Raw genomic sequence first — 23,943 nt, forward strand, 5'->3', positions numbered from 1 at the left:
CAGCTCTCAGCAAGATGACCGACCTCCCCGGGGCCCTACAAGGGCAAAGTGTAGCACACACAGGGCCAGCGAATGCAGATCTATGTGTGTAATGAATAAGTTACACACTCCTATTAGGCCAGGCAGCAGTGACAAATGCCTCTCATTCACTCATTAGGCTGCTGGCTGTCAGAGGAAGGAGAAGGGAGCAAGGCACAGCAAGGGAAGCTTATTGGGTTTTAAATGGCCATGTAATCCATTTCCTTATTGGAGATGAATAAGCTGCTGTCCACGGTGGGTTTATTTATGGGCGAATTAAACACGTACGCAGAGACAGGCAAAACGTAGAATGAATCAAAGTGCCGGGATGCCATCCGTGTAAAATTCGTGGACGGAAAACACAGCTGACATGCAAAAATGAAAAAAAAAAGAAGTCAAAAATGAGGAGGTGTAGGGGATTGGACAGAACGGGCTGTAGAAAAGTAGGAATCATTATATTGCAGTTGCAGAGGTGGGCTGGAGGATTGTAGGAGTCACGCTGTAAATATTTTTGAATCATGAAGGGACTCATTGTGCTTTACTTTTGTTTCTGTCATGTGTATACGATTATATGTATTTTATTGTATTCTATATATTCTTATGTCAAACTTTGTCATGAATAAAAAGCGTGTTCTCCCATCTGGTCTCTACTTTTTAAATTTTCATTTATTGTCTGCTATACCTGCAAATAGATCGGCAAGTCGGTGCTCTGGGAATCCATCCTACCCGACAAACCATCCTACCCGTTGTTTCTATGCATGCGCACAACACAAAATTAACTGGCGAACCCTCCTACCTTTGAGAATATGGGCTACAAACATACTCTGACGGGTAAAATTAAGTGCCAAACCGTCCTACCTTTGAGAATATGAGCTAGAAACATACTCTGATGGGCAAAGTTAAGCGGCAAACCGTCATACCTACTTAAATTTGTGCTGGAATTTCTCTGTGACAGCAGAAATGTGCATAAACTACTTACGGTGGGACGTTTTGCCAAAGTAGGATGGTTTGTCAGGGTTCAATAATCTTGAAGACACACCTCTTGCACCAAGCTTCACCTACCAACTGTTAAGACTAGCCAGCCAATCAGAAAAGAGCTGGCTTAAAGAGAGCTAAAGAAGGTAACCCCTTCACGTTTATAAGTCCCAATACGTCCGGCATAAACCTAACATAGCAGTTCCATGATTTCTACCAGGAAATCCTGAAGAAGAATATCTGGATATCGGTTCATGTCCTAAAGCTTAAGCACACTTGAGTTATGCAGAAAGACAATGAGATAAGCAGACACGTATGATGTTTCAGCGCGACCTTAGAATGGCTCAAAAACCCTCCAGTGTGGCTGAATTTTAAAAAAAAATCTTCAAAGAAGAGTGGGTCAAAATTCCAGTTCTTGCTGCCAAAGGTGGTACAGCCAGTTATTAGGTTTAACTGGCAATTATTTTTCCCACATAGAGCCAGGTAGGCTTGAATAGCTTTTTTTTCCTTAATAAATGAAATCAGCCAGTTTCACCGGCCCACAGGGGACCATCAGTTATCTTAGTGGTGCTGAAACTCCCAGAATCCCCACATCTGCCCAGATTCATTTACTGCCCCCCTCGGAGAGGCCGTTCCCTCAGGTAAAGGAGTCAGTCAAACATCAGCGAGTCGACCAGGCATAAAACCTCCACCTGGGATAATGAAACAATATCGCACGTCAAGTGAGAAAGCATCCATGTTCCGGGAAATGTAAAGTTTTAGTAATTCAGTCAAGCCCCTGATTTCATCATGTGACTTCACACCACAGCAATCCATCACAGTGCCAGCATTAACTCACTATTTTTCACCCGCTCACTACAGTTAAGAACAGACTGCCACCACCAGAGCTTTCTTTTTGAAGTCACCTGTATAGTTGGAGAGAAGAGCCACATGCTTTAATAAAGACTAGCTTGACAATAGTTTATGAGATATGTCAGTGTGCATTACAGTATTTTTGGCATTTTGTTGTGCGTTTGCCACAATGACAATAAAATGATTCTGATCCTGATATGTTCCACGACGCAGGTCACTGCACTGCTTGGTGCCTGTAGCACAGAAATTCAGAACAAATGTACTCAAAACCAAACTAGATATGCTCGAGTCAAATCAGTTCTGAGTAACCTAGATGCATCACATTCCCCAAGTAAGGCCACAAACAAATAGATTGTAATTGGGTCAGTTTAATGGGGTTGTGTAGCGCCCCACTGTATTGGTCTGGGTATTAGATTACCCTCAGAGGATCCGAATATACTTGCCCTTAGCTTAAAGTGTGTATGGCATCATAACCGTCGCCAGCGGCATCTCTCCGTTTGGTTGGCTTCACTTTCAAGCAGGTCCTTTTATTCCTGACTCTATTCAGATCCAATCTGACTAATCCCTTTCCCTTTCATTTTGGATCTCTATATTCACGCAGGTCAGATTCAGATACGTTACAGTGATTCAAGAGGGTGACGCTAAAACTGAAAGAATGAATTTGGGGTTTTTGCATATCTTACAAATGTCTTAAAGCCAAAGCAAAAACTAGCTTTCAATCTCACTACTGTGAATATATTATTTGAAAATCACTGCAAGACATCAACCTGCAACATCTCTGCACAAGAGATATTCAAGACCCGGAGACCAGGGCGCTAGAAGCTGTTTGGGCCATTAAATGAATGTTTACTGTAGGTCGACGTATTCTTATAGCTTTTGTCACACTTTCTGACTTATTCTTTCAGCTGGTAATCTTCAAAAATGTTCTGAACAAATAAAAACCTTTTACTAAAATCAGTAAAAAGGTTTAACTTGGACTTTTAATTCAAAGTCAAAAAGTAGGAGACTTTAGTGCTCTCCATTTTAGGATTATGCTGCCGTAGCCCAGAGATCAATGAAAAGGTTTGAAATTGTTTGATGCTGGCAGTAAAAATAAATAAAGAAGTAAATCTCCCTCCGCTGAGAATCTAAATCTCTCATTGATGCTCGTCAGGGAAAGGGTTTTTTCCCCCCTCTTTTCCCTCACCTGCGTAACGCCCGCGAGAAATAGATTTAGACCTCAAATGTTCGTTCACTGGGAGAACTTCCAGGAATGAATGGTAGTGATTGGTCATTAGACTGTATTTTTATACATTTATAGAGCTGTTACGGAAACACAACCTCTTTGACACATGTTAGAGAGGTTCAGCATCACTACAAATGGTGATGAACCCGATAATGTTAGTAGTAAACCATGTTCTTGACACTAAAAAAATCCAGGGATAAACCAGAAGTGAACCTCATCAAGCCCCAAATCCTGCAAGTAACGTCCACAGAATGACAAAAACTAACCAAAGGAAAACTTCCACCTAGAGCTGGGCGATATGAGATTTTTTCATATCACGATATGTTTTTTTCATTTCAGGCGATAACGATATCTATCACGATATAAGCCAAATAACTATATTTGTAAGATTTAAATGTGCCGTTGCTCACAAGTAAAATGTGAAATAATCAGCAGCTTGTTTTTATTTAAATATTTATTTCCCATAATAAGTTCAACAGGGTAGATGTACTTAAGGAACATGAGACTTTTTCAGATAAATAAAGGCAAATATTGCAAACTACACAAAAGGCAGCCGCTAAAGCGTTTAAGTTTCAAAATAGAACAAACGAAACAGACTAAATTGTCAATTCCACTTAGAAACAAAATATTAATTCTAAAAATAAATCTTAGTTTGTTTTACAGAAGAACAGACAAAACTGACTAACTTTTGTCAATATCAAATAAACTGAGAACTAAAAGGAAATTCTCAATCTCTCCTTGTTGTATAGCTTAGCTTTTCAAACAGTTGTAACAGTTACTTTAGTCTGACAAAAGCCGAATGACGAATTAGCGCTTCCAGTCAGAGACTGAGGCTACGTCCACACGTACACGGGTATTTTTGAAAACTGAGATTTTCCGTTTTAAAAAATAATCCCGTCCACACATAAAGGCAGAAATGAAGGAAAACGCTGCTATGAACATGCCAAAGCAGCAGGTGGCGTTAGATTCCTAACCGTACCGAAATGTTGGCCAATCAGAAGTCTAGAAGCCTCGGTGGGAAAAAGTAAACAAAGCTGGGGCATAGAAGCAGAACTGAGTCGTATGTGTGGACGGACAGTAACTGTGTGTATATGTAAGCATTTAAACACTGCAGAGAGTAGAATTAACAGTAACAGTATTGTAGAAATCCATTTCACCGAAACAATAACGTGGCGCACAGTGTGACGCATGCACCAGTTTATTGTATTTCCAGACTTGCTTTCGGCACAATTTACAGTGCACGCTACTCTGTTTTTTGTCAGACTTGAAATAGCCGAAATACCTTCACACTACGGAACTTCTATGGCTCTTCCGTTCAACAATCTCTCCGGCATTGGAACCATCATCTGTTTTCTCTTCGGTCACGCTCGGTTGATTTTTCTAGTCGGCACACTCATTTCCTCCATTACCCGCTGGCTCCATTACCCGCTGGCTGCTTCCCAAACAAACACACGTGCGGCTTGGCACTTGTGCTGTACCTAACAAGCCACGCGACGTGACGCTGCGAGGTCTATCGCGATAGCTTAATTTCTCTATCGAGTAAAAGTTATATCGCGATACATATCGTTATATCGCCCAGCTCTACTTCCACCACAAAACACTGAAGCAAAGGGAAAAACAAGGAGAAAGGTCAGACTATCCTTACAAAAAAGTGGGAATGAAATGAAAGCAGGAAGTAAACCCAACATAACATAAGTCAGTGACGAATTAAAACAGGAGCTTTTTCTCTTGTGCACAAGTATGTCTAGTATATCTACCACTTATGCAACATATGCATATATTCAAACAGCATTCATGCATGTGAAATGATTTGCAATCAACACTCTGTAATAAAATCGCACTGCTCCTTCATATCCAAGTATAAGTGGTGTGGGGATATCCCCCCAAACAAACAGGGACACACAGCATCACACATGGAAACAACAATTATCGCTTCTCTGAAACAGAAGGAAAGGAAAACCATCTTTTGTGGGATGTCAGTGGGTCCGACAGCGCCTGAGGAGCATTTGAGAGATCAAGTCTGCTTCGCTATCATTAGACAGGAGGGGTTTCAAAAACGCAGCACACTGATCAGGGGGAAACATGCTGACAGCTCATAAAAAAGGGGGTGCTTGTGTATCAATTGAAACCCCCCCAGCAGCCGTGATTTTCTGCTCCCCTTAAACTCCTCGCACGTTATTTTGCCTCCTTCATTCCCAACACACAACGGCAGGCTCTGGTAGTCGACATCAAAGCACGATGGAACGAGGCGCATCATTAGCAGGAGAAGACAGAGGCAAGGGAGGATGAAATCATTTAGACGCCGCTGCGGAGGGGGAATTACTATGCCTGTCGGGACGACGGTGGTGTGAATGGAGCGAGCGGGAGTGTGGATGGGTGGAGAGGAGCGAGAAATGGTACAAACGACAAGAAACTGAAAAGTCAACATGAGCAGGTAAGGTAATGAGTGGCGGCAAAACAAGAAGAGTGCAAAAGAAACAAGAGGAAGCCACAAAGTGAGGAGGAAATTTTTGATTGAGAAACTGCAGCGGGTGAGGGCTATTTCCTGATAACGCACACGCGTGAGAAAATCACCATTGCTCTTTCCAATCATCTCTCATCGTACGGTTCCTCCCCGCCATGGTCTCCAGTGTCAGCCGCTCAGGCGGCCGTGTTTCACAGGCTGAACACAGTAATTGCAGGAACCAGAAAGATGAAATGTGAACTGTTGTGATGTTTTAAACATGACTCTGTTGTAGGTCGAACTCGCACAGGTCTGTGCCTGCTTAACAACCGCAGACTCTCAGTGATCATCAGTTCAATTCTTCTGAATAGAAGCATCTTTTTGGTAATTAATATAAAACAAGTTTTTAAAAACCATCAGATTTTTTTTTTTATTGCAATTGAGATTAAAACTGCATGACAAGAAAAACTAAATGCAGTTTCATGCAGGGGTCATTCCATCCAAAACCAGCCAATATTTAGAACATTAGATGAAAAACTTATGGTGCAAAGCCTGAACACGAGTGCTGTGAAATTTTAGCTTCATATTTCAAATAGTTTTCAAGATCCATTTCTTTTAAGTGATTTATCGACCGACTTTCAGGCATTTTATTCACACACTGAAATCTGAGGCAATGTTTGAACATGAATATCTCAAAGACTATCAGAGATAAAAGCCTGAAAATTTTCGCTGCTGTTTCGTACCTTAAAAATGAAACGGGCTCTGTAATTTGGAACAGACAAATCAAAAATGTATCTGCCTGAGTACTCATAACTTAAAATAAAACTAAAAGGCCAGCATGCCCACAAAGTCCCATATTTGAGTACAAGCTAACTAAAAACAGGCAACTAGTGACAATTTCTACATGATAAATAGCAGAATTATACACTACAGTAAACAAAAGCATGTAGAACACTATCGTGGGATTAGTCACAAAAATGAAAAGATGCCATTTTTATTTAAATTTCATGCTGGATTGAACAAATATGACAAGTTGAAACACACAAAAAATATCAGTGTATCCCATTCGCTTCCACTTCCTTTATCAGGGTCGCGGGGGGCTGGAGCCTATTCCAGATGTCATATGGCGAGAGGCGGTGCACACCCTGAGCAAGTCACCAGTCCATCACAGGGCTAACACATAGACTCAGACAACCATTCGTACTCACATTCACTCCTGCATTCACACCTATGGGCAATTTTCCAATTAACCTACCCCCACTAAGTGCATGTCTTTGGACTGTGAGCGGACCGGAGAGAATATAACTTAGAAAATAATGTTGTTAAACATGTTCATATATTTTATTTTAGAGACCTGAGTCAAATATTTTAGAATATTTACTGCTCCAATTTGCACAAAAATTGTATAGTCCAAAGTTTAAATATGCAATATACAATGATTGCCTCAGTCTGTGTTTATTTTGTGACTGGATGGCGAGCGGGTGCTGGTGGTTCCTTGCTAATGCGAAGTCAAAGAGGTATACGGTGCAGCGCCAAAAACCTCTTTGCAATTTCTTTGGCTGCTAGCAGGTTTCCATGGTCGCCCATAGTTTGCATGGAGGAGTTTGCAAACCTGCAATGAAACTCTGACACAAACAAAAGGACAAAGTTCACCTTCAAAGTAAAAGCTGCCCCTTTGAAATGTGTTGCTTTCGGTGGAAGGCCACACGTTTTAGTCTGAAGGCCACCCTTTTTTTTTTCCAGTTTCAAGTGTCTACAGTTCACAGAATAAAAGGCAGATTCAACATATTCATGAATCAAACAGTTTATTATTGCTAAGGACAGACGACCTTTAACTAGTTAATAACCTCCAGTTTTAAAAGTCATATGATAGCCTCAATGTTAATTAAATATAATGCAAAGTTAAGCCTTTTTATGTTTTATTCAAGGTGCTGAGGCACACTATGGCTGATTTATCACCCATGATTACATCATTGCTCACACACAAACTTTGACCTTTCCGTGTATCGTTGGGCCTAACTGTCCATCTGGTCATTGGACTTTATAGTGCGGATGCTGACATGTTTTATCACTGATATAAATAATTAAAAAGACCCACATTTTAATACAAATTGAATTTTCCTCAAAATAAAGATAATATTCATCTAGGCTCAGGTTTCGTGTTGGTGATAGTGTAGCGTAGACGCTGTAGTGCATTATTAGAAGGGTTACTGTTAAGAAAAACATCATAAAACATGAATTTAATAGGGAAAAGATGCACCGAACAAAAGCACAAAAACCTCAATGAACCCTCTGGGTTTTAAAGATAACCACTCCCCATTTTGTCCCATAGATTGCAATTGACCTAATATATGGCCCTCTGTTATCTGCAGTGTTCATTTTATTTGCATTTGACACAACAGAGGCTTATCTTGCTAGTTTTCACACAAAGCCTCGCTAACATCCCTCTGCAACACAAAAACAAAGTCAGAGATATCGAATCTTTTCAAAAACTAAAACTCTGGATAAATGAAAGTGAGCAGGACTGAGAGGGAAACCAGCTCTCTCTGTCTGACAGGGTCTCGTACTGTAAAAATAGAGGGTAGTCATCAGAGCCCCTGAGAAAAGCACCAGAACTGATCTGGCATATGAAAGAAAACCGATGACCTTATTTTTCGCTGTTTGCATCCATGTGCGCTGCTGTTTGAGAGCAAAATAGATGGACTGGGACGCTGATACGAAATCTAATTTCAGCTCATAATGATGCACGGAGAGAGCGCGCACACGTGTGTGTGTGTGTTTGCATTTTACCGTCATTGCCTTGGCTTCCTTCTCTCTTCAACATCTGTACCGCCCCCACATATTTCTTCAGCTGGACCTTCAGGACCTCATTCTCCCTGCACAAACAGACACACAAAGCTTAAACAGAAGAAAACAGAGGGCTAAAACAAGAAGGTTATAGCTACAACGCATTGTATGCAGGTCGTTTTCAATGCCAAATATCCTTAGTGTCATTAAGTAAGGACACTTAAAGATAATGTACTGATTAATGGAGAGCTAGGATGGCAATATAAGTGCAAAAATATACTGCGTATGACCGGAAGGTTCTCTGACAAAGTTTCTAGAAATTGTTTTTTCCTCTGTTTCGAGCTGGGCCCTTTAGTTCCCATTAAGGGAAACATTAATGATACAGCGTATAGTGATATTTTAGATAATGTGCGCTTCCAATAGTGTGACAATAATTTGGTGGGAAATGTCCCTTAGCGTTTCAATATGAGCTCTTCCTCACAATGCAAATGTAGATGAATTTAATAAACTTCTAATGTTCTCATTCAAATATCTGATGGATCGTCTTGGCTTTAGCTCCAGTCTGACTCTGCATGGCGTGATTTGAATGCAATCATATGGAAATCTTTTCACTCATGCAGAAATGATCATTCTGGAGCAAATTTAAAAATTATCAGACTAATTACTGCAAAGGTACTTGATGTAAAAGAGAAAAGAGATCGTGTGTCTCGAGCTCATGAATCTCAGTTCTGAATTTTTTGTTTCTTCTTCTAGGTTTACTCTCTATCCAGACAAAGCAATACAGTTAGGTGCTTTACTATCTCCCAAATGAGGAAGAAGTCAGGCTGGCCTTGAGGCCTCTCTACAGACTGAAATAGAAGATGCCTGAGAAGAAAACACGAGGCCAAATACAGGGTCAGATCAGTGCACTGTAGTAAAGCTAGTAAAGCTAGGCATGGCCTTTTCAAACCTCCCCAAAACAGTGAGACCCCAACAAATAAAGAGACCTACTTTTCCCACCCTTCACAATTGTTATAACTTACAATTCCCTCAAACAACTGCACTGCAAGCTTTGTGCCATCTTTTAGAAACGCAGTTACTTGTAAATTTGGCGAGAATCCACTGTTACCTGGAGAAAAGAAACCACTTCAGCTGTTTCTAAATTACAGGCACATGTAATCATACTGCTTGACTATCCCACACAGATTCAGCACCAGTTGGATAAACCGGAACACTACTTATAGGTATATCAGGGCCTCTGATAGTTCGGAGATGCATCTTAAGAGCCCTTGAAAATGTAAACGCACATGTTGTACTGTGACCGAGGACACAGGCACAAAGACGCGGTGACAAAGAAAGGGACTGAGAGACAGACGCAGTCTCCTTACAAGCCGTAGCCGGCTGAGCATCGTCGACTTTGGGGAAGAAATCAATCAGAACTGGAAGTGCGGCTTTATGCCCTTGGCAGTTACATCTAACAGTCTTTGTCTTGCACCGCCGTCGCGCCCCCACACCGCCACCCAAACCCTCATTCTCCACGGGTGATGTTTGGTGCCCTGCTTATCAGCCCTCATTCACAACCAACAAAAGAGGGACCTCCGGGGAAACTTCCTGAAACCCAGCTCCACGTAAGAGATAATGTTATCTCTATAATAAGATATCTGCACATCCGCAGGCCAGGGGTGGAAGCTTTCCGGCTTGTCATCTATTGATCAATCATGCTGCAGGCTTTGATTGCATGTAGGTGAACAGTCTGAGTTTACAGGAAAAGAGAAATTAAATTTGCTCAAACTTTTTTGTTTGTTTTTTTATAAATAATAACCCACGAATGGAGCAGGAAGTCATGGTCCTTAAAAATTAGCTGTGGCCTTCAGAAGCAGTTAAGTATACAAGCTAATGGACTGCAGATGAGATTGCAGTATTGACTTACAAAAAGACATGGCCACTTTATAAAACCCCTAATCACAGAGCTTGCCAAACAACGAGAAATTCATAGTAGAGTTTAACCAGTGTCACTATCTGGAAGCGACAAGAAAACGGTTCTTTTCTTTGTTCTTTTTTAAATGTTTACTCAGGAAACCCTAAGTTAAGTTTATCGACATAGAAGTGGTGAATAAGTGAAGAAAAGCCCCACATCACTGGGGCCCATTTACTACTTATGTCACTGTAATTTTATTCAATTACATTTGAAAAACTATAAATCATATACGGTGGCTCTGAAAGGTCAAATGCACTGCAAGTTTAAGAAATCACCAGAACAGATAATGAGAAGTGACAGAAACCAAAACGTGAAGGACTCCACTGGGACACTTTAAAGAAGCAGATGATTCGTCGGTGCTGTGCAGGTAATGTTGATTTTAACCGCATGATTCATATTATACTACAGATACAAGTTTGCTATTAGCATGTGTTCCACAGCTGATCCGTCATGTTGTTGTCTCCCCCAAAACACTTCTTATTTAAAAAACACACTTTTTGTGAGTTTTTGCAACATTTTTTGTACCATTTCCATTTTGTTTAGTTTTGTATTTTGCGCTTTTAAAGCTTTTTGTTTTTGTTTTGTTTTTTTTAAAGTTGCAGTGCGTTTGACCTCTCAGGGCCACCGTAATAACACCCATCTAATAGACTACAGAAAACTAAATAACTGTATAAATATTAATTTTTTTTTTTCCAATAGGTGTTTTATAATTAGATGCCAGTTTGCATGTTTTCTAACAAAGAATTTATCCAGGTTTTTCTTTTTTGTTGTTGTTGCCAAAAATACCACAAGAGAAAAAAAAAGTTTTAGCTTCTCGGTCATGTAAAATGTAATCAGACAGGCACCAAACAGCAGACAGACAAAGCCCATCGGACTCAGCAGTGAAGAATTTAGCAGGTAAAAAATTAGCTCTTACCCAGAGGAGTCGATGACGACAACAGAGCACAAAGCGTGAGTGTTTAGCAGGAGCCTCGTTACTGTTATTAAATACACCTGTGCTTTTCTGCCAGGTATGTAATACAGGTGTAGTAACAAAGGTTAATCAGGCTGCTTGCTCTCTTGCTTTCTTATGACTACATTAAATGTTGCTCTTATGGGCGATCGTGGCTCAAGAGTTGGGAGTTCGCCTTGTAATCGGAAGGTTGCCGGTTCGAGCCCCGGCTTGGACAGTCTCGGTCGTTGTGTCCTTGGGCGAGACACTTCACCCGTTGCCTACTGGTGGTGGTCAGAGGGCCCGGTGGCGCCAGTGTTCGGCAGCCTCGCCTCTGTCAGTGCGCCCCAGGGTGGCTGTGGCTACAATGTAGCTGCCATCACCAGTGTGTGAACATGTGGATGACTGGATGTGTAAAGTGCTTTGGGGTCCTTAGGGACTAGTAAAGCGCTATACAAATACAGACCATTTACCATTTATTACTTGTTGCATTATTATTATTGGTGTTATATAAAACATAATACTGGGGAATTATTTTCCCAAAGAAAAAAATCCAAACTGACTAAGTATTGATTTCAAGCCTTGACTATCTTCAGCAGGTGCCGTCGCTGCCTGTCATCTACTGTGAGCCTTTTCAAATCTCCACCGTCATTCTGCTTTTTTTATACCATTTAAATTATTATGCACTCACAATCGTTTCAACAGTTGTTATTGCAAGCTGTCAATAGAAAATAATAACCAGATGCCTGTCAGCTATTCAAGAATAAAATAAATAAAAAGAAACACACACACACACACACACACAGTTTTGTTTGTTCTCGAACAGCCGTTCCGAAAAATCATTCGGCAAGATTTGTCTGCTCTGAATAAACGATTCTTTGAACAAACAATACTTAGCACGCTTGAAATTGAATTCCTTTCTCAGGTTACAACAGCACGATAATGAACACATTTTGCTGAATTATTGATCACTCTGATACAAGTAAAACACTTTGTGCCCGTGTAATGTGCTTGCTTTTGGAAAACAATGCCTGGGCCGGGAAAAACAAACAATCTTTCAACGGGATAAAATGTCACCTTGGTAAATACACTGCATCTGTCAACCTCAGCTGTGCTCTCCGCTGACAAGGAATTGTTGGTAATCAAGTGCATCAAGCTTGGAATTATTTGGCTCAGGTTTTGGGGACTGATTCGAATTGCTGATTAATTAAACTTGAGCGAACTTTGCAAAGTACACTGAACAATGTGTACAACTCCCTCCATTAAGAGCTGAGCATGTCTTTAGCATGGTAACATATAAGATAATATAAGTGGCCTGGTGGGGAATTTAGGGGAACGTACCCAAGCACTCGATAACACAGCAGCTGTCAGCGTGAGGATGATTCTGACCAAAGCCCCAATAACTGAACTGTTTTCAACTGAGTATTTTCAAATCCAATTTCAGGGCAGAGGAATAAAACACAGCCTGGAGGTGTGATAAACACCCTAGGTGTCCAGTATTGTGTCTGCAGTGGAGCAGCTTCCCTCAGGTCGTACCACAGCTCAGCCTCCCACATGCAATAAAAAATAATCCACCTGCTTAACACACAGCTCCTCTGTTTTTGCAAATACTTTTACATTTTTACTGGTTTATTTCAGGTTGTTTCTAAGTGTTGCGCCCCCTCAGCTTGATCCTTCCATGCAGGGCAGCAACCACACACTGTATTTTAAATATCCACTAAGACTGAACTCGTTGACTTTTGGTTTGCAGGAACTTCCTCAATGCCTTCAGTGAGTCTATCAAAACAAACTCAGTTCAGCGCGCCAGATATGTTCAGAACCACAGGACGAGAATTAAATAATGGATACGGAACAAAATTAAACAACAAAGCCAGAAGGGAGGAACGCCGCACAATTTCTCAATTCCAAAACTGAGAGCGATCCATTAAATTATCTGGTGCTTCTACTGGTGAGCAGGACGTGTAAACGTGACACATTCAAACTCATCTAAAACTCGAAGTGGGTTGTCTGCCTTGAGGGATGCTAAAGTTTTAAATTAGCGTGTTGAAAGTTAAGGACTCGGCATCTCTGTTAAATAAACTGCATCCTTCATCCAGCAGATATGGGACCAGCCACACACTGCTTTCTCATTAGGGGCAAACGTCTGCTCTAGAAACATTTAGTGTAAACGTCTGCTTAGAGGATAAGCCTATTAACTACACTGGGCAGTAAAACTGTTGAAGTCATGTCATCTTCCTCAGTGCGAGATAAGTAAGAAGGATAAACCGTGTGCGTGCAAAAGATTTAGAAAAAAGCAGGATTGTTTTGTGCGTGAAGGAAACAGCGGGGGAAAAGAAAAGCTACGTGGCTTAGAAACATTTAGAAAAGTATTTTATGTGCAAGTGAATGGGAGTGGGGAAAGAGCAAAAAACAATGTGTGCTTAAGAGATAAAGAAATTATGAATATTTTGTTTAAAAGAAAGCAAAGAATGTGAAGTCTGAGAATGGGTTTTATATAATGGAAACACTGTAAGACACTGTTAGAAAGCCAGTAAAAAAAGGAGGGGGGGGGCTCTTATCTTCTCTTAGAGTACAAGCAAAAAAACTATCTGAAAAGGAAAGCTTTAAACTCAAACTACATACAGTAATTACTTAAACTGAATAGATGCCCTGAAGTGATTTTTTTCGTATTACATTTCCACATCCCTCCGTTTATTATCCCATGGTCTAAAGCCATCTTAATGTGCAATAAACACAGCATAAATTGGCTCTTCTTCAGGTACAGTCTGGCTCTGTTTGGAAGTAGTGAATGAGAGGTTCAAAGACGCCTTCAGAGATCAGCAGCTCAGTCGCTAGGTAATGCTCCCGAGTGCAATTTACTGTAGGGCTGCTCGATTATGGCAAAAATGATAATCATGATTATTTTCACTGAAATTGAGATCACGATTATTTGACGATATTTATTTAACCCTTTAAGACCTACTATAGAACCAAGTCCACCAGAGCTTATATTATTTTTTTTTACATGCTGTAGTGCCATTTGTGGGAGCATTTCAAGTTGCTATACATCAATACAACTGTTATAGCCCATATTTTAATAATATGTATGCATTAAGTCCATAGTAATTACATAAATTGCAAAAAAGTGCAATAAACTACAAAAAAAATTGAAAATCGCTTTTGTTTTGTTTACATATATTTCTACTTGGAGAAATTTAAGAGGTTTATCCCTCAAAACTTTAAATACAATAAAGTTGCAAAAAATAGTTTCCCACCACAGGAAATTTATTTTGAGTGTCTTCATAGTTTTATTTTGGAGATACAGCAATTTTTATATACTGCAGGAAAAACAAAAAACAATCCTATGATGCAAATTTGCAAAGAAAACAGCATGTGCATCATTTCACTGTGGGAAGTGTTACGAACAGCTGATAGGAACGGCAAAGCGTGTTTCTGGAATATTATGTTTTTGTTCCTGCAAGCGCTTTTTATGCAATTTTTGCAAAGCTATATGTGGAACGAAACCGTGACCGAGGACAAGCTGATGGCATCAGATGTAAGTACAACTCCTCCGGTTTCATATGCAAAACAAATTATTGCGCTAGCTTACACGGTTCAGGTTCTACAGGGATTTAAAAATAGTTACGCAAAACGGAGCGTGCTGCTCTGACCGGCTTTAAAGGGTTAACAATGACTTTAAAAAATAATATAAAATGGTGTGCAACACCACTGAAGTTTTTTTTTTTTTTAAACTCTCTTTTCAACCAACAGCAGTCACTCTCCTCTCCAAATAACTTCTGCTTAGCTTTCCGAGCTTCCCTCGGGTCCTCTTAATCAGCGGTCTCCAACCTTTTTTGCGCCACGGACGGTTTATGCCCGACAATATTTTCACGGACCAGCCTTTAAGGTGTCGCGGATAAATTAGGGAGGGGCTAATAATCGGCTCAGTCATTTTTAATGATCGTTGAAAGCCCAGATCGTAATCGTGATTAAAATTCGATTAATTGAGCAGCCCTAATTTACTGCACTGCCATCTTTAAAAAAACATAAATAAAAAGCCCTTAAAGCATACATTCTCTCTCCTGACACACTTCTAGAGGCACATATATGCATTAAACATATAGATAAATCCACGCAGAGGCACAGCATGGCTGTGGGGTGGAGGACTGGGTTGTTAAAACTTCCGTTTGGGCAGAATGACATAACTGACTAAACACCTCCAACAAATAAACCGGGCAAACATCACAGCCGCTTGCTCTGCCACTTTTTTTTTTTTTTTTTTTTTTTTTTAGAAAAGCCGTACCAGACTGCTTGGAGAAAGGCGGCTCTGCCAGCTAAGAAAAAGGCATCTGCTCTCGTTTCTTTTGCATGCGAGTGTGTGCGCGCACGTATGTGTCCGCCTGTCCAACCACCCCCTCTCCCTGTGACGAGGAACTGCTAGCTGGCCCGAGCCCACTCGACTGGCCACCTTCCCGTCTTCCTGCTGCGAGAGGCCTGCTTTCTGCTCTGCCAACTGTCGCATGAAGAGGGGGGCAAGAAATAGTTGAGGGGAAAGATTTTCTGTGTGTCTGTCTCACTATTCTCTGAGGAATGAGCTTGAGGGTTAGACATTTAGAGCAAGGTCAATTGGTGTGGGACATTGCTATTTAGCAACAGCTTTCTGGTGACTTAATGCCTTGTGTCATTAGAAATGAAGAAATTAATATTAATCACAGTATTAATTAATAATATTCCAATATGCATTGCCATTAGGGAGTCATCATATTGATAACAAATTCATTTTACGGTGTAATAATGACGAGGATCATCTTAAGTGACAACAAAAACAAGGAGGCATCCAGATGGTAAGAGGAAAGGGCAACCAGTTTCAAAGTGCAGATCCTCCAGACTTTTTTGTTTGTTTGTTTTTGCCACAGTAGCTACTGAAGATAAAAGTCTGAAGCTTTTACTTTCGTTCTTATCAAGAAGATAATTCAGGACCTGTAATTTGGGACAGATACATTAAAAAATGCTTGAGTATTGGCTAGTTAAAAATGTCAAGTAAAAACTCGAGCACTATTGCAAAATCCCACATTTGAGTACAAATTAGCAAAAAACTTTTTACACTCTTTTGAAATATAACTATATGAAATTTAGCACTCGTCACTAGTTGTCTTTTGATGTATGAAGTTTCTTTTTTATTAAGGTGTACTCAAATATAACTAGTCAATGCACAGAGATTTTTTAATGTATCCATCCCAAATTACAGGTCCTGATTCATTTTGATCATAAGAAAGAGCAGTGAAAATTTCAGGCTTTTACCTTTAATGGTTTTTGAGACACTGATGTTCAAATATTGCCTCAGATTTTAATGTGCTGACAGTAGGTCGATGGACCATATTTCTAAAAAGAATGTGTCCTGAAAAATATTTGATATATGAAGCTGAAATTTCACAGCACTCGTTATATAAATTCAACTTTTGGACCATAAAATTGTCACAAATAAGAGAAGGTTGAGCATAAGGCCCATGTTGATTTCATATGGAAGGACCCAATTATAAGAATCAGTCTAAACTCACTGGACGGTCACACCAAAAACTACGACTTTTATCTATTAGCTCCAATTTATATGAAGCAAAACATTTAAGATTTGACTTGCTACATGTGCAATATTCCTTCATAGGAAATCCAACAGGTGATGGAAATACAAAGAATGCAAATTCTTGGTGTGCGTACAGGAGCACAAGAGAGGACTATTACATATGCGCTTGGGTTGTGGGTAGGGCTGCTCAATTAATCGAATTTTAATCACGATTACGATCTGGGCTTTCAACGATCATTAAAAATGACTGAGCCGATTATTAGCCCCTCCCTCATTTATCCGCGACACCTTAAAGGCCGGTCCGTGAAAATATTGTCGGGCATAAACCATCCGTGGCGCAAAAAAGGTTGGAGACCGCTGATTAAGAGGACCCGAGGGAAGCTCGGAAAGCTAAGCAGAAGTTATTTGGAGAGGAGAGTGACTGCTGTTGGTTGAAAAGAGAGGTAAAAAAAAAAAAAAAACTTCAGTGGTGTTGCACACTATTTTATATTATTTTTTAAAGTCATTGTTAACCCTTTAAAGCCGGTCAGAGCAGCACGCTCCGTTTTGTGTAACTATTTTTAAATCCCTGTAGAACCTGAACCGCGTAAGCTAGCGCAATAATTTGTTTTGCATATGAAACCGGAGGAGTTGTACTTACATCTGATGCCATCAGCTTGTCCTCGGTCACGGTTTCCTTCCACATAAAGCTTTGCAAAAATTGCATAAAAAGCGCTTGCAGGAACAAAAACATAATATTCCAGAAACACGCTTTGCCGTTCCTATCAGCTGTTCGTAACACTTCCCACATTGAAAAAGTCGTCAGCCCGAACTGTTGCATGTCCGCCATTTCCTGGCCGAAACCGGACGTGACATCATTTTCGCGGAAATGTAGTTTTTTACTTGTAGGCCTTAAAAGCCTACACTGGTCATGTTTGACTTTTCTGAATAGTTGCTGGGATGCTTAGAGCTCGAATTGCACTCCTGGAAATAGTTTATTTTGATGCACCTGCTGTTTTCTTTGCAAATTTGCATCATAGGATTGTTTTTTTTGTTTTTCCTGCAGTATATAAAAATTGGTGTATCTCCAAGATAAAACTATGAAGACACTCAAAATAAATTTCCTGTTGTTGTAAACTATTTTTTGCAACTTTTTTGTATTTAAAGTTTTGAGGGATAAACCTCTTAAATTTCTCCAAGTAGAAATATATGTAAAAAAAAAAAAAAAAAACGATTTTCAATTTTTTTTGTAATTTATTGCACTTTTTTGCAATTAATGTAGTTACTATGGACTTAATGCATACATATTATTAAAATATGGGCTATAACAGTTATTTAGCAACTTGAAATGCTCCCACAAATGGCACTACAACATGTAAAAAAATAATATAAGCTCTGGCGGACTTGGTTCTACAGTAGGTCTTAAAGGGTTAAATAAATATCGTCAAATAATCGAGATCTCAATTTCAGTGAAAATAATCGTGATTACCATTTTTGCCATAATCGAGCAGCCCTAGTTGTGGGTTGCAATGTCACAATGTGTGAGTATGGGTCTTACACTCTCGTGTTATATGTGGATGGATCTGTGAGTAAGTCGGTAAAGTGGGCAGCTGCTCGTTTTAGCCCACTCCCCTCTGCCTGAGTCTACGTCAGCCGGAATCTATGTATGGAGGCTTGCTCATCCTCCGCCACCCCCATGTACGACCAGGCTCACACACACGCAGGCATCCATACACGCTTTGTGTATATAAGACACTTCCTTTAGTATGGGTATCACTCTACTATGTAAGAAGGATCGTTCAGAAGATTTCTAAAATAAGATGACTTCCTCAAACAGCAGGACCATCTGGTGGTAAAGATAAAAAGTTAACCTGCACAGTGCCAGAGGCAGCAAAGTGATTCCTCTCAAATTAATCTCAGATTAAACAATGTCTCGATTAATTAAACGGGAGTAAAGCACTTCCATCGGGTCAACAAGAAAAGCAGTCGTTCTTATGAGTGTTAAGATGTTACCATTTCAGTGTCAAAACTGACTCAATTCACCATTAACGCAGTAATGATGAAGAATTGTGGGGCACATAGCAACAGTTGCCAGTAGCCGCTTTCACAGAATGATGCCGACAGCTCCAAGCCCTCATTCAGCGGCTAGCTGCTCCTTCAACGGTATTTATAGCCGCTATTGATCGAGACAGATTTGGCTGAGAAGGAAAAGCAGCACTTGAGATTTAGCAGCAGACTACAGAAACGGATTTATGTGTCTGAGTGCGATTGATTGTGTGAAAATGCAAACTGTAGGTCACAGTCCTCTCTTGTTCTCACTGCCTCTCTACCTCGTGTCATTTCCACCCCATTAAAGTGCTCCATATGAACATCATCACATATTAAACGGCTCAGTCAGCTGCTGCCCTGTCCGCTCCCAACAACAAACCCATCAGATTCAGTCTCCACACACTTAACTTGAGTCACCCAATCAATCCCAGCTAGTGGATTGATTTACTGTGGGAGGCTACAATCTTGCTTGCTGGGGCTTTCTGTTTCGACTGCTGCAGGATGACTAGTCATCTATTTAAAGGGCTCAGGGCTTGACTGAGGACTCTGGGCACATGCCAAGGTGATAGAGGCCACTTTCAGTGAACCGTAGATGGCCAATTATTGGGATAACACTGACTGTATCTGCGATTTAGGAAAAGGAAATCTCACACACAGAGTATGAATGGGGTAAAGTTTCCTACTCTGCTCTGACGTGTATCCTCTAGTTCTTTTAATCATGAGTAGACTGAACTCGATGGGGAAACTTAACAGTGCACAAATATAGTTTCCTTTTCCTGTCTGCGTAAAGCTCTTGCCATTAGTGGTAATTACTGTTATTATGTGTAAAACAGTGACGCAGGTACAGCAGGTCTAAACACAGTGTTTCTTCTGCTCTGCTGACTGAAAACTTTTTGGTTTAAATATGTGGATCCATACAGCTAATGAATGGAGCAGTCAATAACACGCCTGTATCTTTGACTCCAGTCCTACTGAAGTGTAAAACACAGGTGTAACTGCTTAGGACTATATTCAGTTGCAGTCAGTGTTTTTGCTGCACTGCCCCATCTGGAGACACTCTGTTTACATGACTTGGATGATCATGCAGTTCCACCTGCATTCTACTGACAGTGTCAGTGCAAACAAAAAGCCAAAATGCATTGTTTTTAACGCATTAAGCGGTTAATGCTCAATGTGCCAGAATATAAAATATTTAAATGTCATGTAGCTCCATTTCTGGAATTTTAAAAGTGTTTTCAAACACTGGTGTGACAAATCCTCCCACCACAACATCATCCATACACCATTTGTCCTTAAACTACAATCAGCAGCCATTTGGGTTTTTATGTTTGTTTGGGTGCACTTTGCTGGCGCTGGGCTGGGTGCCCTTTTGCTTTTAGAACAGACGTAATTCTTCATGACATAGATTTAGCAAGGTGCTGATAACATAATAGCATCACACAGTTGCTGCACATTTGTCAGCTGCACATCCATGATGTGAATCTCTCGTTTCAGTCCAGACGACTGGATTGAGATCTGGTGACTGTGGAGGCCATTTGAACATGACACAGGACCTGAGGGATACACATGGCCCTGAAGCCTCATCAGAAATGATCTCAGTGGAAGGGTGGCTGTCAAGAAGCCATTCTTAAGGAGGGGAAACCAGGAGAAAAAGGCTGAGGTATGAAAAATTACACAAGAACTGGACTCAAAATATTCTTTTATGGACTCAAAATGTATGAAGGAGAGGTACAACAGTGTCTACAGCCATCTGTAAAGCATAGTGGAGGCTCTGTCATGGTTTGGGGACGCGTTTCAGCCAGTGGTGTTGGGGATTTTGTTAAAAGTGACAGAATTATGAATGCAGAAAAATGCAGTCAGATTTTGAGCCACCATGCAATGCCATCTGTCATCTGTGACGCGTGCCATTAGAAATTGTTTTATTTTTCAGCGTGACACTGATTCCAAACACACTGCCAACGGAGTGAAAGCATACCTGGATAGAAAAACAAACACTGGAACATTATCAGTCAACATTACTGAAGCAGTGTGGGATCGTCCTGACAGAGAACAGAACAAAAGCCAACATCAAAGAGCTTTGAATGTCCTTCAAGAAACCTGGAGAACAATTCCACAAGACTACCTAAAGAAATGACAAGAAAGCTGCCTGACAGAGTTCAGACTGTGTTAAAGCACAAAAGGTGGTCCTAACAAGTATTGACTTTCAAACTCATTAGAATTGTGCAAACTGTTTTTCCCCTCTTCCATACATGTGCGCACACTTTTCAATCCATGACTGCACCTATTTCTCATTTTCCCCGCAAAATATATTGACTCAAGAATATATAAATTTAAAACTACTGTATGGGTAAATATGTGCCAGAAAATCATAAATGTTACAATTTCTTGCTAGAGGTGAAACCAGAAGATCATTTGACATCATATTCTGCCACTATTTTGTGTGCCCAAAGGGTTATAGTGTGGAAGCTTCGAATGGGACTTCATTTGTTATATCAGAGGTGCCATTAACAATTTTCTGACTGAAAGTCAACAAATTGAATAACCTGTGGTCCAAAGTGTCAATAAGAGTAAAAAATGAGTTTTCTGACCAGTAGACAAAAACAAATAAATCGTCTGTTTACGTCAGCGTGCAAATGCTTTGGCGCACACAATAATCTAAATTTACTGTCACCTGAAATCAAAAGCAGTATTTTTAAATCTGCACTCTTTGCTCTCATTCATTTGTTAAGAGTGCATTAACTTGTTAAACGTTAATAGAATAAGTCCCCTGCTACGTGCAGTTTCAATCATCCACTGTGCAGGCAGATGTTACGTATTAACGTATGGTCCGCAGTCATCACGTGTTACCTGGCCAGCGCCTGGACCTTCGCTGAGTGCCTCTCTTCCAGTTCTGCCAGCTTCTTCTTCAGCAGATCGGTTTCCTGCCTCAGGCCTGCTGAGTGCTCCATCTCCCCATCCAGCAGACTGCGAAGAGACCTAAAGAAAAAAACAATTTAAAAAGCAGCTGCCATGCATGTTTATGCATAAATAACACAGGCTTCTATCACTATCACATTCAGGTAGCATCCCATACACAGGCTTAATCCTCTAAATGTTAAAATACTGGGGACGTTATTTTCATAAACATTAGATAAACTGACGATACTTGCTTTAATTGCAGCACTAACTGACAGACTGATTTACATTTAGCTCTGATATAAAATATTTAATCAGCACTTAATCTGTGCCTGTGTCGTTAATTTAATACCCTAAATTTAAATCATTTAGTATGAAATTCTAACCTCTGCTTGGCAGGAGATTCACTTTAATTATATAGAGAGATCCTCGCCTCTCATCTTCTTAAGGAAACCCTTCATAATATTCAGGCTAGTAAATCCTTCTTTGTCATCGGGTTGTGTATCACCTGCTTTCATATGCGCTGTTGTGCAGCTTTTTTTCCAAAAAGAAAACTTCTTAAAATCGACTTTAATCATCAGACCTTTTTAGACACTTGTGGTATTTGTATTTTAATGGTCTTTTCTTAACTGCTGACTCGGGTTTTTCTGCTCTTTTAGTTATTTTAGATTTGTTGTGGCGTACCTCAGGGGTCCATGTTGGGTCCTACTCAGTTTTCATTATATATGCTGCCTTTGGGATCGATCTTCAGGAAGTACAAAATTCACTTCCATTGTTACGCTGACACCATCCAGATTTATTTTCCTGTCTACGAGATGTTAGAGACGGGTTAACACAGCTTTTATCACCTGCGTCAGATTCCCAAAGCAAAATCCCATCTTCCTCCAAAAGGCCTTAAAAATCCATATTTATGCTTTCATCAGCTCTAGATTGGACTACTGCAATAGCTTGTATCTGTTTGTTGCTCGCAGGCAGTCAAAATGCTGCTCGTTTAACAGATTTTGCATCACTCCAGTTTCATCAGGTCTATAAAGGCTCCCTGTCCATTTTTTATATTAGAAAATGTGAGATCCTTTTACTTACTTTTTATTTTTAAATGGCAACCAACTATTTAACCAGGCAGTGCAACTTAAACAACTCCAAATTCTCATAGTACAGCCATGGTTCCCATTAAAGCAGTTTAGTCTATTTTATTGTATTTTTGGTTTTTATGTTTTATTTCACTGTATCGTTTTTAATTTATTGATCAGTTGTTTCATCTTGTTTTCTTTAACTAACTTGTAAAGTACTTCAGTCAACCTTTTTGCTTTCAAATCTATAAGAGAAATAAATATGTATTGTATTTTTGAGCTTATCAATAGGACTATTGACCTTTGACTTTCAGCATGCTTAACTTCTTTTTTAGCATCTATTAAATCGCTGCAAGTCACAGTCTCTGGAGGCTAATAAGAGAAGTTCTTCCAGCCTAAGTACGTGTGTGTGATGGAGCATTTGAAAGTTTGCAAGCAGCAGGTAAGAGGAGTGAATCCCAACGTACGTGTTTTGTTCTTCCAGTTCGTCCTTCCTGTTCATCATGGCTACAATGGCCTGACGCAGCTCCACTGCAGAAGAGACACTGCGGTGAGATTTCTGCATAGAAACTGCTTCCAATGCATCACAGACACACAAAGACTACACACAGTAATATGCATAAACTCATATCATACAGCTTTCAAATGTAGAAATAACAGCATCCCACACGCCGCACTTGCTGTATTAATGTGAGATTTTTGTTCTGTCACAAAGATGAACTGCTTTGATAAAATCAGGTTTAACTTTTTTTTTTTTATTCAGCTGACAGGAGTTATACAGAATGAGATCCATCGGACTCACAGAGAGCAGCACTTTTATTGCCACAATAAAACATACTTTTGTGGTAGCTACTAAAGACTTTGACGAAAGAAACAAAGCCAAGAAAATCTAAGAGTGAATCCAGGTTTAGATTTGGGTTCATGTAAACTCTGCTCTGCCGTGCTAGTAAACAAAAACACAATTACCTCACAAATATCTAATAATTACAATCATCTGAACATAATTTGCTTTTATTTTACTGAGCAGGCATTCCCTCTTTTGTACTCGATTCTCACAAGGGAATAAGGGATTACAGTACCAAGGTTATACTAGGTTTTCTACCTTCTGAACTTCTCTCCGACTGTGTTGATCAGTAATACAGACCTTTATTAGCCAACAGTAGCCTGACTGCTGTTACCAAGAAATCCTCAGACCTGAAAAT

General features: G+C 40.1%; 1 protein-coding gene and 1 long non-coding RNA gene across 3 annotated transcripts in view; one reads left to right on the forward strand and one right to left on the reverse strand.

Moving 5' to 3' along the window:
• Positions 1-23,943, reverse strand: part of snx29 (sorting nexin 29) — a 141,712-nt gene that overhangs the window by 100,576 nt on the left and 17,193 nt on the right. For both annotated transcript variants that reach the window (XM_082543241.1, XM_082543240.1), the window contains exons 12-14: positions 23,209-23,272; positions 21,624-21,752; positions 8,304-8,389 (exon numbers count right to left, since the gene is read on the reverse strand). In XM_082543241.1, the coding sequence (XP_082399367.1) occupies positions 8,304-8,389; positions 21,624-21,752; positions 23,209-23,272 (279 nt within the window). The remainder of the gene's footprint in view (positions 1-8,303; positions 8,390-21,623; positions 21,753-23,208; positions 23,273-23,943) is intronic.
• LOC309712454 lies at positions 16,929-21,617 on the forward strand. The gene is made up of 3 exons (XR_014278297.1): positions 16,929-17,191; positions 20,271-20,436; positions 20,707-21,617. It is a non-coding gene; the product is annotated as an uncharacterized lncRNA (long non-coding RNA).

The sequence above is a fragment of the Aulonocara stuartgranti genome (assembly GCF_965226115.1).
Source record: "Aulonocara stuartgranti genome assembly, chromosome: 8".
In the NCBI taxonomy this organism is placed as follows: Eukaryota; Metazoa; Chordata; class Actinopteri; order Cichliformes; family Cichlidae; genus Aulonocara; species Aulonocara stuartgranti.